The 17,283-nt window shown below is 42.4% G+C and overlaps 1 protein-coding gene across 1 annotated transcript; it reads left to right on the forward strand.

The window, feature by feature from the left end:
- Positions 1–15,568: 15,568 nt before the first annotated feature.
- CLDN14 (claudin 14) lies at positions 15,569–16,279 on the forward strand (the record flags this gene model as incomplete). The annotated part of the gene is made up of 1 exon (XM_080349660.1): positions 15,569–16,279. The coding sequence occupies one exon, from the start codon at positions 15,569–15,571 to the stop codon at positions 16,277–16,279; it is 711 nt and encodes a 236-aa protein (XP_080205786.1).
- Positions 16,280–17,283: the final 1,004 nt, after the last annotated feature.

Below are 17,283 nucleotides of genomic sequence, written 5' to 3' on the forward strand. Positions count from 1 at the left end.
ATTATATGTCTTCAGACATAGGATTTGGTGTGATCCCCTCACCAGACACATTGATGGCGCACAGAATTACTAGGTGTAGGGATATCCTGACTTCAGAATTCAGGCTGATTTAAATGAGATGGGGTGTTTGTAGTATCTGGTAAAACTTTGTCCATTCCACAGATAATCTCTTCTGATCTTCAGGAGAATGGGGCAAAGCCTGGAGCCCCTCCTCAGCTTTCCTTACCCTGGCTCAACTTCCACTGAAACAAGACTTTTGCCCACATAAAAACATTTTGACTTTCTCTAGCAATGACAAATATCAGTAGTCAGACAATACTCCTGGCTGAATATAGGGTGCTATTAAGGCTAAAAACTAAGATGTTGCAATGAGAGAGTCCTGACTGTGTGACAGGGGTTCAGAAGCCTGAGTTAACATGCACCACTGGTTGCTGGCACACCTTCTGCAGCTCAGGTGGACATCACCAAACAAAAAGAGCTGAAGATTGATGTCGTGTAGAATCTTCTGCTAGCCCAAATTAAGTCTTTCACTCGTTCCTCTCTGAGTTTTCGGTCAGTTGAGGTCAGCTAGCATTCACCCTAGTGATCATGTCCTCTGAAAGCTTATTGTTGTCGACAGTGGTGAAAGAATGATTTGACACCACTCAGAGTTAAAAATCTTGGCCCAGGACTCACTCAAGTGAATGGTAACATCAGTGGGTGCTGAATTCAGGACTGACAGTTTTCTACCTTCATTGATTTGTCCCATTTGTGTAGTGAAAGAAACCCAGGTAGGTAAGTCAGAAAACATTTAGGGACATTTAGGGACATTTAGGGACAGGTTCAGCTGTTAGCACAGTAAGGTCACACAGATGTCAGTAAGAGGGTCTGGAGGCTTCTATTACTTCCCTCTCTTTGCAATAACTACTTTTTAAAATTATTCACCAGCCATACACCACACCACACTACACTGCTTTATCTGTCAGCATCCAGACAAAATACTGCTACTGGGTAATCCTGGAGGATAATTATATCATAGCATATATTAAGCCTAAGGAAAAGGAAGATAAATATGTGTGTGTAGAATCAGGCTTATATCCATATTCTTAATAAGGCTTTAAAGCAGTTGTGAAGAGTCAGAGAGTTCTCACGGAGAATCTGATATGTAACATTAAGAAAACCTGACCCTTTTACAGTACCTTGCATCCTGAGACCAAGCAGCTGCTGTGATCTTCACAGAATGTATGATATTCCAGTGATACATGGTAGAATAGAGGACAAATAAAACAGAAAGGATAGGGATTAGATAGTTTAGGTCCAAAAGGCATTAAATGGCCCTTGATAACTCCTGGGAACTATTTATTGATTCCCTCTATGCATTGCACATTCCCATGAAGTGATTTCATTTCCTTATTTCTCCTAATCACATCACTTGGTTTAGAAGTCTTTTGCGTTCCGAAACCTGGGGATACACAGATAAGTTCAATTTCTCATGTGTCTATACTTTTTATTACATGTGAAAAGTTGATACAGTAAAAGTAGCCCCTTGGAGCCAGCAGGTCTGGAGCTTTCATCATTACAAATCACTGCATCAAGGAAGCACCGGCGGGTTAATTGCTGTGTTAGTCTCAGTCAGACTAACATGTGGCTTTTTCCATCTCTGTAATGGGCACTGATAAAGTCCTTGGTAGATGTGATTGCCTCTGAAAACTACATTGCCACCATGGAAATAGTAGTAAGAGATCAGTAATAACAATACTAATAAGACAGTGATACTGTAGCGGTCAAATCCTTGAGTCATTGTAACAGCTGACTCTGAAAATAATCTATGCCATAGAAAAAACTTGTTCCCTACTGGAGTATAATGCTTGGAAACAACATCTTCATTTTGCGAGGTGAGGAGAGACTGGAGAAAGAGAGAGGGGTTGCTGCTTTGTGATTTGTTTTTCCTTTAAAAATAAAGGAGGAAGTGGAAAATATTCAAATATTTTACTTTGGCAAAATAGAAAAAAAAGCATCCTTTACTCTAGCTGACACTCATGTGTCATGCCAGGGCCATCCAGTGCTGTTACTGCCCTTGCCTTAAGGAGCTGCCATTGCCCCAGGCTTCTCACTAGCCAGCCTGACGGCATCTGGAGCATGGAAGGTTCATCTTCCTTCCCTGGGAGCAGGTGGAGAATCATCTCTGCTGTGTCCCAAAGCACAGGTGACAGCATGGGACAGCAAGGACATCACTGCTTCTCCCAGGAATGGGATGATCCCGGCCACTGCGCACTCCCCTTGCAGAGCTTCCAGCCCACCCAAGTCAAGGATCACCATGGGCTGCAGCTCACCCAGCCTGGCTGCTGGCACCGCTCACCTCTGAGACAGGGAAAAAAAATCTGCAGCTACACTGGAACAAGAAAGAAATGAAAACAGAGATACAGAACATTGGGTCTATTGCCATTGGCTCTGCCTGCTGGGCACAGTAATCAGCAGCTGCTGGTTCCCGAAAGGTCCTTTTGCAGATATTTACAGAGGCATCTGCAGCAGTCAGCTGGACGGCACCTAAACGGATGAAAAATAAACCTATGAAATGGTATTTCCTAGTCTTCGGAATGCAGTAAAAATGTGTCCTGTTTCTTTCAGCACCTAAACATTCATCAGTGCAGGAAAAGACACCGGCACACGGTTTAGGGAGATGTATATGCAGAAGTAGTAAACCTGTGTCACCCATTATTTCCAAATTAAATATCCCCATCATTGTACATATTTTTAAAAACTAGCATACCAGCAGCGTGAATAATTTTCTCCTATATGATGCTGAGACCTCTGGAAGACATTTTAGCACACTTTGTAGCACAAATTATTTGTCTTTGTTTAAAAAGATATCCACTTTTCACTGCAACTCTTGGTCATATTTGTACAGATGACTTCCTGCGGTTAACACATTTGCTCCAAGTGTAGAGCCGTGTGTGATTTAAAGTTAGTAATAAAATGGTTTATCACAGACAGGTGTAGAGTGCCCCTTCTTGCTGCAGAGGGAAGAGGACAACATACTATGTGAGAAGCAGGTGCCTACTGTGGTTCACTCAAACTGGACTGAGGGACACTGCCCTTCCTTTGCTCTCAGATTTCACGTTCAGCTGATGAGGGGTAAAAAGCCATCTCATTGTCAAGAACTGGCATTAGCCTTCAGACACTGCTTAATCCTCTTCAAGGGGGTTTAAACATTATACAGGTCTGATAAGACCCCTCACAAGGGGAGAATTTTCACCTTAAAAGACCAGCTAATAAAAGAGCTCCCACCATCTGCTCACCCAGAGAAAACCAGCCAGGAGTGGGCACAGAAACAAGTTCTTAACTTGAGATGCAAAGCAATCTGGTTACAAACCGAGAATGACCTATGTTTTGTTTTAAATGAACACAGTTTCTCTTACTTATTATGCTACTTTATGATTCCGTATAGACAGAACACTCATGTTCAGGGAATATGCACACTAGCAGCCATTAGATGTAATTTGTCACCTGTTTAAATCCCACATGCATCGATAGGAAAATTCAATTCAATTTCCTTTCAAGTTTAAATATCTCTAAAGATATTCCCCAATCCAGGAAAGCACTTAAGCAAGTGCTTCACCTTACGCATGTAAATGGTTCTAGTGATGTCAAGTGCTTTCCTGGAGAGGGTTGTGATCCATAGCAGATGTACACCTGCACTGTAGAATGAACACCCAGCAAATGCAAAAAAGTTAAGGCACCAGGGTACTAGAAATACACTTGATTATTTTTGAGGTCCTACAATTTTGTTCCTGTCTGCGAGATTTTCAGTTGGAAAAAAACCCCACAACCAATAACACTAGGGAAATTAGCTACAGAAAGGCAACATTTCAAAAGCACATAGTTCTCTTAGCCTCTTGGGGAAAATTTTATACAATCCTAGTTTCAAAATAATGTTAAGGTTGCAAAATTGAGCAATCATAAAAGCCAGGAAATTTAAAAAGTTAGTACGTGTCTTTCAATGTTAGCTCAGTAATAGCAAATATATGTAGTGGGAGAAGTTTATACTTGCAATTTCTGTGTTAAATATAAACTTTAAAGTACTTTTGTTGACAATTAATAAGCAACATAAACTATATTGGGTATTTCATGTCTGTAAGAGGCATCTTAATCATAAGAATTTCCTGACCTTGGAATTCAGAGGGCTTGGTTTTGAAATATAAAATATCACTGTTGTGTTGCTGAGTTATCTAGGCACTTTTCTCACTTATGGGTGAAAGTCATCACTGGGAAAGAAAGGGAATTTCACCTGTGTTATAACACAGTTCTCACACCAGAATAGTTTTTTAATGTTTATGAAAGCCTATGATTTATATAGTTAGAGAACTGACTTAATTTTGGGGGTTTTTTTTTGTTTTTTTTTTTTGAGAAATAAGAACTTCTGTGGTAAAGAGACCGCAGTGCTTCCCCCTTGTTGGCAAAAGAAGTAAACCTCCCAAAATAAATGTGTTCTACCTGAATTAATAATACAGAGCTGTTCCGCAAAATGTTTAAAATACAGAATGATCTTTCCAGGCCAGTGTATGACTCTCTCAAATCTACATGTCGTGGTTTAACTTACCATGAAAATCTAAATACAGTGTGATGGTAGTGTTTAGATAAGGCAGATGCAGAGTGGAGTGCAGGGTTGGTATTGCAGAAACGCTGATCCTTATAAATGAGCTGTATAGCGTTCTGGGATTTTCCTGGCTGAGTCTTTCAAAACCCAGGCTAGATTAAATCATCACAGCTGGGAAGAAAATATCAAGAGTTTAAAAACTACTTTATGAGAGTTTTAAGAGTGTGAAAGTTTTAAGAAGTTAAATAATTACAGCACTCTCTGAGAGCTACAGGAAAGATGAATGAGTTTGTGGTCAATTGTCTTGTTTATACTGATATCATCCTGAAAGACAAATGAAAGTGTCAAAGGTGTGGTGAGAAATTAACACTTGACCTAAAGGTAGCTATCAAAGCAAATACAGGTCCAAGTGTGGTGGTGAGGACTCCCACACACCCTCAGCTCAATGGATAGATGACACCCTGAGTTCAGTGCTTCCACTGATTTTTATGTTATGTCTTGTGCAGTAAGTCGCGAGTATCTTGAGGTCTCTGCTAGTCAGGTGTCAGCTTGCTTGTTAATGGAACTAAGCCAGCCTGGGAATAAAATATATCTCCCATAAGGATATGCAAGTGTGAGGACCTAAAGCTTTATGTGACATCTCCATTAATATGTCACAAGTCCAAACTTAAGGCAAGCACCCAAGGGAGAAGAAGATCTTTGTATTGTGTTTCATTCCAATGTATCACCCCCTTAATCAGACTGACTCTGGTGGAGCTGCTCTCTCCTTACACCAACATGAGTGACTTCAAACCCATTCTCAGTTGTGTCTTCAGTGCACCCAAATGTCCTGTAAGAAAGAATGGAGACGTTTGAACAGGGTTACCACATATCTGTCCACAAATGCACCTGCAGCAGCATTGCTAGCTGATCCCCTGGGGTCTATCAAACCTGGGCAAGTGGCACCATGTGCCCCTGCACCCCTTAGGCAGCACAGATGCCACCCTGTGCTGCCCGTCTTCTCAGGGTAGGTGCAGTTTGTACAGCATACACAGGCATATAGGATGTGCTGCTCAGAGATAGCCTGTATTTCTGTCTAGGAGGCTTCCCGGAAGAAACCTGGGAATCAAAAAAGGCAAACAGATACAATAAAATGTGTGAGTAGACTGTGAATGCCCATGTGACTGTGGGCGGTTGGGATGAAAGCTTACCAAAGGGGGAGCAGAAGGAAAAGGTGAAGAATGCCCTGAGTCCATGCATGAGGAAATCACAGGGGCATGTCCCACTGACTCTGGGCAACTTAGCTTGGATCCAGCAAATGGCTTTTCCCTTCCCCCTCCTCCCTCTGCTTTGTGGCTGCTGAGTGAAGCATGGCAGCCCAGATCTTATTTCAGCTTATGCGATGGTGCATATTTTCTCCCTTAGATCTTTCAACAAGAGAGCACCAGCCTCTCCGTGTGGGACCACTAATGCCCCCAGGACTGAGCCCAGAGCTGGGAGGTCAGGAGGGGAGGCCTGTCTGCGGTGCCAACCATCGCCTCTGGAAAGCCATCAACAATCTCTGGAATGAGAGCATAACTGAAGATGCAGACCCCTAGCAGGTTATGCTGCTGGCAAGCCAGTAAATTAGATTTCAGTCTTTAAAGGTACAAATATTCAGAAGGAGTTTCTGAAACCACCTGCATCATAGGATAACACTGACCAGGAGCAATAAATACAAAGATTTTGCAACAAGCAGGTCGGTGCCAGTCTGAGTAGCACCATCCCTTTCTGAGATCAGTTTATGTAATGACTGAAGAGGCAAAGACAGCATTAAGCACAATAAATCACAAAGCCTTGCAAAACAGATTAAATTAAATTAGGCTGATGGCTCTTTTAAGCACTATTAAGTAATGTAAATAGCATGAGAGTGAGGAGTAGAAGGGGAAGAGGGAGCAAGCCCAGGTAAGATGGATAATAAAAAAGGTATGATAACTGTCAATAGGTATTTGCAAGGCATACACATTAGCGAGGTAATTTGTTTAAGCTGATTCAAGGAAATGATGGCTGGGAGAAAGAGTACAAAGATTTGGTTTGGCTCTCTGGGTGTAATTTCTAAACTATGAAGTGTAGCAGACTGTAGAGCAGTCTGCCACAGGAAATGTTAGAAACTCCAAGGCTTGAGTAATTTAAAAATTGACTGGGCAAAATCACCTGAGAATGATCTAGAGGGAAAGGCTCGTGCAACTGGCAGGCTGTGCAAGCACAATGGTCACTGGTCATAAATTACAATAACGCGGATACAATAGGTAGCCAGCAAGCTGCACACATGCAAAGGGGGTGACGGAGCTGAAAACCTCTATCTCCCAAGCTACCAGAAGCCAAATACTGTGTCAATGTAAATTGGTGTAGCTCCATTCCCTTCACTGAGTGATGGTGAGTGGATTTATGCTACCTGAGAGCCTGGCCCAAGGGCTTCTGGCCTTCGAGCTGAAGTAGTTCCATCATCTTGTGGTATTCCTGGGTAATAAATACTCTGATTTAGCTGTTAGGCTTTTGTAATCTGACTGGGCAGGGGTTAATTTACCAGCTCACACTTGCAGACAGGAATCCTCCAGGGCACAGAGCCCCTCGTAAGTTCTGCGTCATTCCGGCTGCAACCTTTTCTGCAGATGTTTCTGCCTCCCCCTTTTTAATCTGAGGGCCTGATAAAAGGCCAGCCTATGCACGACTTCCCTTGGTTCCAGCAGATCGTGTTCCAAAAATGGATATGGTTGTTTCCAACAGGAGGCTACAGGGAGACTTTCTGATGTTGATTTGGCTACTTTTATTCTGAAAGTAAAAACACCCACAAAGACACTGGTACACAAACCAGTGGTTTCAGTTCCCACGTCTCCTTATTTTGCACATATTTCTTTGCACACCAGTATCATGCATAAATACTGAGATAAACTCTTATCTTACACTTTCCCTGTATACTAGTTTACAATAAAATGCTATGTTAAGTTTAGAGCAATGGTTTTGCGGTCTCGCTGTAAAACATCAGTATTTCAAATGCTGATGAATTTACCCTCAGTTGAAATGACTTTCATTTTGCATGTGGAGAAGAAAACCCAAAATTATCAGAAATGTCATCCAATGTTTAGCATTTGGCAAGTGGCACCATGTACTTGATTTTCATAGTGCTGAGTATTTCATAGCACATTACCTTATCTCGTCTCCCACTGAATTTCTTAATTGTTATGCTTGTCATGTTTGGTACCCCCTGAAAATGAAATCTGGCACCTGTGATTTGCCTGGCACTCCCCAGGAACTTTGGGAATAATATGGATAAAACACCCCTCACAGCAGCCTTGTACATCTCATTTCCCTGAAAATAACCCACTACTCCAGACTGAAAGAGGGGTGGGATCTAAATAAAAAAAGGCTGCTTTATCATGTACAGTGCTTCATAATGTCTGTGTGTTTGTAGATGGATCCAAATTAACATTACCCAGATAGGTACTGATAACTCCAGCAGAGCTTCTTGCAAAGCCACAGTCAACAGGCAAGAAAAGAGCTTATTATTTCCAGTCTGTTAAGCTGACACATCTAGCAGTGTTCCACAGGCAAACACCTCCTAGATTCAGTAAAGCAATTTCAGTGAAAAGATTGATTTTCTGAAAAGAAATGAAGGTTTATAGTGTATATTTTCTACAATGCTCTTTTAAAACATTAATAGTGTAAATAAAGGGCAGAAGTAAGTAGCCACATTGCGTATAGAGTATGCTTTATAAATGCACCATTCATCATATCTTCCTGTATGTTATACCATATAGAGGAGCCCCTTCCACATCGTGGATGTTTATTATCATTCAAAACCAGTAACCTTAGGTACATTCAGTAAAAAATGAGATCGTGTGAGCTGCAAGTAGTCCAAGCACAAGAGCCTTTGTTATCATGCCAGCCAAATAGTTATGTGCATATACCCCGCTGTCTGAACACATCAGTCATTTTAATATATTCACAGTTTAGCGCTCAGATAATTTTGTTCTTCCGTTCTTTTTTCTATGCCACAGATTTTATAGGTGAACATTGAGATCCAGTTATAGATGTGACAAATTATTTTAAGGTTCTCTGTTCTTAGAGCTTAAATCTGACTTCCACAGAGGTGAGCATTTGAAGGTTTCTCAAGTTAAGCATCCAAAACCCAAGCTGCTTGAAATCACAGTAGTCTCTTGAAAGGTCTAGGCCAGATGAACAGTTTCAGAAATATACACATGTACAAGTTTGGAAATATACACATACACAGATGTATATATAGGTTTTCTGGTTAGTGTCCCTCAGCCCTGTTTCCTCTTCCTGCTATACAAACTGCTTCATGTTGCAGTCCTCATCCCCTAGGCCTGAGATCACTGCCTGAAGGACCTTGTCGAGGACACCCACTCCTCCTAGCTGCCCCTATCAACCCCAAAAATCAGGTATCAGTCCTTCAGGGCAATTAATCCCAGTGATCATAGAATCATAGAATAGTTTGGGTTTGAAGGGACCTTAAAGATCATCTAGTTCCAACCCCCCTGCCATAGGCAGGGACACCTTCAAAGACCTATCCAGCCTGTCCTTGAACACTTCCACAGATGGGGCATCCACAGCTTCTCTGGGCAACCTATTCCAGTGCCTCATGGTGAAGAATTTCGTCCTTATATATAATTAAATCTACCCTCTTCTGGTTTAAAGCCATTAACCCTTGCCCTATCACTACATGCCCTTGTAAAAAGTCTCTCTCCAGGCTTCTTGTAGGCCCCCTTTGGTTACTAGAAGGCTGCTATAAGGTCTCCCTGGAGCCTTCTCTTCTCCAGGCTGAACAACCCCAGCTGCCTCAGCCTGTCTTCAGAGGAGAGGGGCTCCAGCCCTCTGATCATCTTCATGGCCCTCGTCTGGACTTGCTCCAGCAGGTCCATGTCCTTCTTATGTTGGGTGCTTCAAAGATGAATGCAGTACTCATGAGAGCAGAGCAGAGGGACAGAATCACCTCCCTCAACCTGATGGTCACTCTTGATGCAGCCCAAGACACTGTTGGCTTTCTGGGCTGCAGGTGCACACTGTCAGCTCATGTTGAGCTTTTCATCAATCAACACCCCCAAGTCCTTCTCCCCAGGGTTGCTCTCAATCCATTCTCCACCCAGCTTGTATTTATGCTTGGGATTGCCCTGACCCAGGTGCAGGACCTTGTATTTGGCCTTGCTGAACTTCAGGAGGTTTGCACAGGCCCACCTCTAAAGCCTGTCAAGGTTCCTCTGGATGGCACCTCTTCCCTCCAGCATGCTGACTGTACCACACAGCTTGGTGACATCAGGAAACTTGCTAAGGGTGCACTCAGTTCCACTGTCCGTGCCACCAACAAAGATGTAAACGGTGCCAGTCCCAATACGGATCCTTGAGGAATGCTGCTCGTCTTTGGTCTCCACTTGAACATTGAGCTCTTGACTGCAACACTTTGAGTGAGATCATTCAGCTAATTCCTTATCCACCAAGTGGTCCATCTGTCAAATCCATGTCTCTCCAATTTAGAGAAAAGGATGTTGTGCAACACAGTGTCAAATGCTTTGCACAAGTCCAGGTAGATTATGATGTAAACCTCTCTCTGAAGGCACCTGACTCAGCCACTGGCTATCTGGAGGACTGAGGTGTCAGGACTCCAAAATATGAGAAGTAAAATTATGTGGGATAAAAATGTGGACTTGATCCTTTTTTCTTTGAGAACTATCTAGTTTTTTACAGGTCTATTGACTTTCACATAATTTCAGGGTGAAAGTGAATTTTTGGTTTACACCTCTAGAAAAAAAAACGATAATGCACCCCCAAAAGTTGCATACTTCTGTGATAGAAAAGAATTTGGGGTCCACTCGAGTATTTCAAAGTGAGATAACTGTAAAGCCAGCAGCAATTGGTGAGGAGATGATGTGTGACTGGTCTCAGGCAGGAGCAAGCTATGAAATGAATGGCAGTACTGCTGACAGATGGCAGCACCCATAGTCAAGGCAGACACTCGAAAAACTGTGCAGGCAGATCGCCCTGGCACTCGTGAGAAGGATCCCATCCATGCAGAGGGAAACAATGAGGTGGTACAAGGCCAGTGACAACCCAACAGCACCACACTGGAAAAGTCCTAGAAGCTTTGTGGATCCGAGGGGGTGTTAAGGCTCCTCCTGCACATCTGGCAGAACAGCAGCTGTGCTGCAGTGATCAATGCCAGTGTTTGCTGTGAGGACTTGTTTCACAGAGAGGAGGGTGGGAGTAGGTGTAGGATTAGGATTGGTTACATTGTGCCTTTCAAGCTTTTATTGATTTCCTAATCTCTTCTTTAAAAAAAATAAAGAGGGGTGGAAGAAAGGGAATAATTTTGCTGTGAGCTCAGTGGGCCTTATTTCCTCTCAGATCTACCCACCCTCACCCACATACATGGAAGTATCTCTTCTTACCAAGTGCAAAGTGTCAGTCAGCTTTTTTCTCTAAAAACATTTCTGCAGGGGTTAGCAATGAAAGTGAGCAGCTGGGGAAGCAAAACATCTGAGCTCACACTGTCAGAGCAGGCAACCTCACTTGCTTGTCTGGCAAACATACTACATGGGCATACCTTAAAGCGCTGATCCAACATGGGCCCAGCCTTAGTCATTCTGGCTGTGCGAGATTAAGCAAGCATGTAAAATGAGTGTATATATAAGGGCCTGGCTCACCTGAGATCCACAATGGGGAATTCTTCAGGCCTGACCTTCCACTGGTCTGCAGCTGGTAAGGATATCTGCAGAGGACATCATCACATCGTGCCACTTTGAACTCCCAGTGCAGAGGCTGATAGGACCACATTTCTGGCATTTTTGAGATAACTGATGCAGGATTTGAGGGGCTGAAGTGAAAACATAGGTTGGTAAGGATGCACAGAGAAATACTGAAATTACGTAATTAAAATTAATTTGCAGAACTATCTGCAGTCCAGAGAAAGGGAGACACTGTAGCCATAGTCTGCATGAGAAGAAGCAATTCACAGGTCTGGAGAAAGCACTTGGAAAGAACAGAAGCAAAAGGATAAGACCGATATGGTTAGGGAAATAGTAAAACGAGAAACAATGAAAGAGACAGCAGTAAAACATGCATCTGTCATTTAATCCTGGGTAAATACCCAGATTAGTGACATAGGTTTCTGATGTTTATTTGGAGCTTACTTTGGAGCCATGTCTCCCAAGGCGAACACAGCTGTGATACAGACTAGGGGAAAGCACAATCGAGGATTTATCCCAGCTATGGCTGTTCCTGTACAACACAGGCATTAGTCAAAACTAAGGTTTGTATGGAAAAGTTGCCTTTCCAGTCCTTGTTCTCATGAAAATAAAGCTGTCATAAGCTGGCAGAGCAAGGAAATTAAAAAGTTTCACAGTTTATCTTCACAAATTTTCATATCATTTTACAATCACTCAGTGCTTAGATGGGTTTTGAAGGTTGCGAAGGCTAAACATGCGCACTGTCTCTTCATCTAGTTATGGGACCTTGACATTAGGCTCCACCAGTGTATGTACTGCAATAATGGTGCTCATCAAGCCAGGTATGCTGCAGGGGTTCAGTTATGCTGGCTCAAAGTACAAGCCAAACTGCACCAAGAAGATGAAGAAAAAGTTATTTATCTGAGACGATGGGTTTTGACAAGAGTTCAGGAGGCTGCCAATGTTGCTGCTGGAGGGGCTGCAAACAGATACCACTGTAGCTAAAAGGAGATTCCCCTGAAAGAACGAGCTCACATCTCAGGTACCCCACAGCAGCGGAGATGTGGGTGTCTGGCCAAGCGAGCCAAAGGCAGAGTCAAACCATTTCAGGAGCATATTTGGTTTGAGAAAGTCATCCCTGCCTTCTCTGGCAGCTGTGCACTGGGCAGTAACCTACTGCCTCTCCTTAGAAGTAAGCAGCCATTTTACCAGCTTTCACAGTTTTTTATCCCAGACAGCTGTCATCTCCACTGCCCCACAAAGGCTGGCCCTGGTTTGTTCACTTTCTAAAAAATATTAACAAACACAATCCATGCAGAAAAAATGGCTTGATTTTGTTCTTGTGTTTAACTAGGTCAGCCTACGAGAAACATCCAACCAGCTGCTCACCTGATCCTGCTGCAGTGGTCATGTTCCTGCCTAACCCATTAGGAACAAAGCTGTAAGGTGAGACATTTTAACAAGGCCATTGATGTTCTTGGAGATAAATGTGTTAAGTTACTGCTGGTTTTGCCACTTGCAAGCAGGGAGAGGAAAGCTGGTCCACAGCAGTTAAAGTATTACTGAGCACCAGGGGCAGCTGGCATCTACTGAGAAAGGCACATGGAAAACATGACGCCAAGCAAGTGGGGCTAATTAACACTGGTTTCTTAAATTAGAAGGCTCTTAATGGCTAATGTTTAAAAATAACACCTTAATGACATCTAAAAATAGCTGCTGCCAAGCCTCAGAGTATTCTGACCTCCAATTAAATTGGGAGTCCATTTCCCATGACTGGTGGTGTAAATCACATTTACCTTTTATATCCTGTTCTCCCTGGGATTAGCTGCAAAGCCTGATGCTTGACCTTGAAAGCCTATTTGCAAACATGCAAGAGTAACCTAGAGCACTCTTCTGAATGGTGTGCAATACACAGATATAATGTGGGGGCTGCGTAATTGGATAGAGTATTATCTTGAGCTGCACTTATCTGCAGAAGTGCACAGGGAAAAATACTGAGAGCGGGGGGACTATCAGACCAGGCAGAGACCAGGGATGTAAAAGGTGGTGCTTGGGTTAGGGTCTGGGACTGAGACAGGAGATCTGAGCTTCATTTCCAGTTCAGTCACACATTTCCTGTGCAGCCTGGGTTCCTTGCCCTCCTGCTGTGCCCCAAAGCCATGTCTGGTCCTGGAGGGGTATTGCCAGGATAACTTCTCTAAGGTATGTGGCATGCTTGGGTGCAATGATATGCTTCACAGGAAACAAACAGTAATATGAAAAGGGAAAATACCACTTAATTTTCCTTATATTTAATATATGAGCTAAACCCAAGTAATCTGTAAGGAAAACATATGCTAAGGACTTCTAGAACTCTTACCCAAGCATGCAGTGGGAACAGAAATAAAATATCTCCAGTACTGCTGGAAATAACTACTTGCTTACTTTTGCTATACTCCTCTATGCTGTACTTGGCCTTAATCTGTGTCCTGTCATATCACAATACTCTGTGATAGCTGGTACAAAGAGAAAAATCTGCAGTTTGACCTTCCCTGGCAGAATACAGAGAGATCTTATGGCAACTACCAGGTACAATGATTTCTGGTGTAAAACCCTCCGTGTTTGTCTCAGTATTTGCAAATTAGGCAAATTACTTCAACAACCACATAAATCCAGTTATTTTCTTCTAAGCTTTATGTAAAGAGCATCTGAAAGGCCAGAAAGCCCTAACAGTAGAAAAATGCCTTCCTAAAACTAGCCACACTAAAGCAAAGCTGGTCTTTGTTTTTTTCTGTCTGAGGGCTGGGTACTTCTCTGCAGATCCTGTTCAACATTGCATTCCACTCCATCCTATGTCTGTGCACAGCAGAAAGGTTCCAAACAAAAGAAGAGGAATATGTAAGTACAAGACTCTCAGCCTGCGTTGCTGTCTTGCCTAGGCCTTATAATCTCTGGGCTTTCCAATGTTTTCCTTTCTTCTGGCACATTATCCAAGGCAGATTCTGTGTTGTTTCAGGAAGAGATGCCCCATCTTGTTATGCAGAGATCGGTGCATGCTGCAATGTGGTCTGGAGACAAACATTGGCACTGATGCACACCTCAAACTCTCCTGCCTCATTAGTGAGATAAGGAGAATATAAACCAGCTTTCATTTTTCTCCCTCTATGTTATTTTGTTGTTCTAATGGTCTTCATTAGTTTGGCCAGATGGTTTTCCTCCTGTTGCCTGCTAAGGCCCAGTCCTGCAAACACTTTGCTTTCTTCTACGAACATGAGTTCAGCACATGCATGGGTCTTTGCAGAATTGGAGCCTAAATTTGTTTCTGTTTCTGAATTCCAAGTTGGATTTTGATGCAACAGTTATTTTATATATTAAAATATCGGGTTTCTGCCCACACACATAACATATGATGTATAACAGACCTTGCTAGGCAGCCATTGGAAAAGACCACTTAATCTGCTATTTATACAGAAGGAAGAGTTACTATTCCTTGTTTTTCAGCTTTAATTTATACATGACCAAACTGTGTAGGTGTTGCTCCTCAGAAGCTCCATGATGTACATCTGGTTTCACATGCTGTCATTTTGCCCACAACCTAAAATCATAAGCTGAAACTCCACAGAGGCTAATGAAAATTATTCCCCTTTGAGTTGCTTTATTAAAACACAACCTCAAGAAATATTGGCAAGTCAGGAAAGCAACTTTAATCCAATACTTGTTATCCTCTTCCACAGGTTTTAAATCACTCTCTTTGCTCCCTACTTTAAGCAAATACACCCTCATTGTTTTCCTAGTCCTGCTATGACCTTCTGGGAATGTTTTCATCATGTAAAGCAACCTGCAGCTCCCTACTTTATAAATCTCATTCATTCCAAGTGTTAACACTAGCTAATTCTCTGCTTTAGAAAGGAAATCATGTTTATTTTTTTGAAGAGTCTGCTGGGAAGAGGAATATTTGCATTTAAAATATTTTTTCCATTTCATAAATTGTCTTGAGTTTTCTTCCCAGTGGGCAACAGAAGACTGTTTATATAAGTGAAGAGGGAAGCTTATTTTCCCATTACTTCCACAAAAGTACGATTAACAGCGATAACTATGCTAATTATTGCACTAACTGCACTTGGAATGCACCTTACTGGCTGGAGAGGTAATGCTTTTGGGTAATAATTAACTCCTTTTTTCCTCAATTACCTTTTATTAGGAGAGCAGAAGGTGTCAAAGTAAAACAGCTGCATATCTTCCAAGAAAAGCTTGTGTTTTCTGAAGGAATTCCAGCGGAGGTGCTTTATTAAGAGAACTAGGCAGGACAAACATTACCATGGCAAGCTCGGCTGTTCAGTTACTTGGCTTCTCTCTAAGCCTGCTCGGCCTAATTGGGACATTAATTGCTACTATTCTGCCACACTGGTGGCGCACGGCACACGTAGGCACCAATATTATAACAGCTGTGGCCTATATGAAAGGGCTTTGGATGGAGTGCGTCTGGCACAGCACCGGCATCTACCAGTGCCAAGTCCACCGCTCCCAACTGGCGCTGCCCCGTGACCTCCAAGCCGCCCGTGCCATGATGGTAATTTCCTGCGTCCTTTCCGCGCTGGCATGTGTGATTGCTGTCATCGGTATGAAGTGCACACAGTGTGCCAAGGGGACTTCTGCCAAAGCCTCCATCGCCGTCTCCGGGGGGATCGTTTTCATCCTGGCCGGTCTCGCTTGCCTGGTACCTGTTTCTTGGACCACTAACGACGTCGTTATGGATTTCTACAACCCCATGCTTCCTAGTGGGATGAAGTATGAGATCGGTCAAGCTCTTTACCTTGGCTTTGTCTCTGCATCTTTGACAATCCTCGGTGGGGCTCTGCTGTGCACATCAAGCCAGTGTCATGGGAATGAGACACCTTACCAGGAGCAGCCCAGTGGCGTAAGAAGGACTGCTCCCTCCTACAGACCACCAACTGTCTACAAGGGAAACCATGCTTCTTCCCTGACATCTGCTTCCCATAGTGGCTACAGATTAAATGACTACGTGTGAGTTCCCTAACATTTGCCTGCGGGACACAGCTGCTTTATAATTTCTGTGCGTGGCATAAAACAAAGCTAAGATGACTTTTAATTTATAAGGGTTACAATACAAAGTTTACCATTGTTCGTTTCTTCCTTTCTTTCTGGAGAAGAAAGAAAGAATTTGAACACAAAACTGCTTGCTGCAAAACCTGGAAAATAACTACAATGGAGGCTGTGATATTCCAGAGACAGCACATACCTGCCTACTTTTGGTTAGAGTTTTGCAGGCAGGCAGTTCAAGGGCAGTTTTGCTAAAAGTAATGTTTTGGTTGGTAGTTTCTGCCCTGCAACAAGCACTAAAGCAGAACTGGCCACAACTTGTTTGAACAGTGTTCCGACAAAGGACGCCGTTTTGCCTAAAATAGAGAACTTTGTGACGAGACACAGTGACTTTCAGCAGTGATTTCCTGCTCAGTTTCTCATTTCCATAATGCATGAATGTTTCGTTATGACAAGGTATTAGTTTTGCTTTGACTTAACTTTTTTTATATAGTCCCTTGAAATATGAATTTCAATAACATTATGACAGATGTATTTGACAGTATGTTATAGCAAATATTTTAAATTATACAACAATGTTTTGACCCTATCAAAATAAAATTTTAGCACAGTTTTGAAAAAAGACAATGCATCATGATGGAAGCAAACCATCCCAGTAGATTGGAATTCGGTTTTTAGACACATCAATAATAGAACAAAACTGGACATTTGATGTTAAAATTTTATTTAAAAATAAAAAGAAAAAATTAAGTATGAGAATTTGTCACAGAATGGGCATTTAGCTCTTTAGCAGATTTAGCATTCTGTACAATCTATACATTATATACATCAGAAAAATTATTTCTAGAATCCTATCACCAAATGTCATGTAAGTAAATTTATTCAGGTTCAGTCTTGGTGTTTTTTGCCTGGGGTCTTGACTAAAGGTGCATTAGGGTTAGTGAGAATATTTCCATCTACTCCTGCAGCACT

Source organism: Nesoenas mayeri (assembly GCF_963082525.1).
Source record: "Nesoenas mayeri genome assembly, chromosome: 1".
NCBI lineage: Eukaryota > Metazoa > Chordata > Aves > Columbiformes > Columbidae > Nesoenas > Nesoenas mayeri.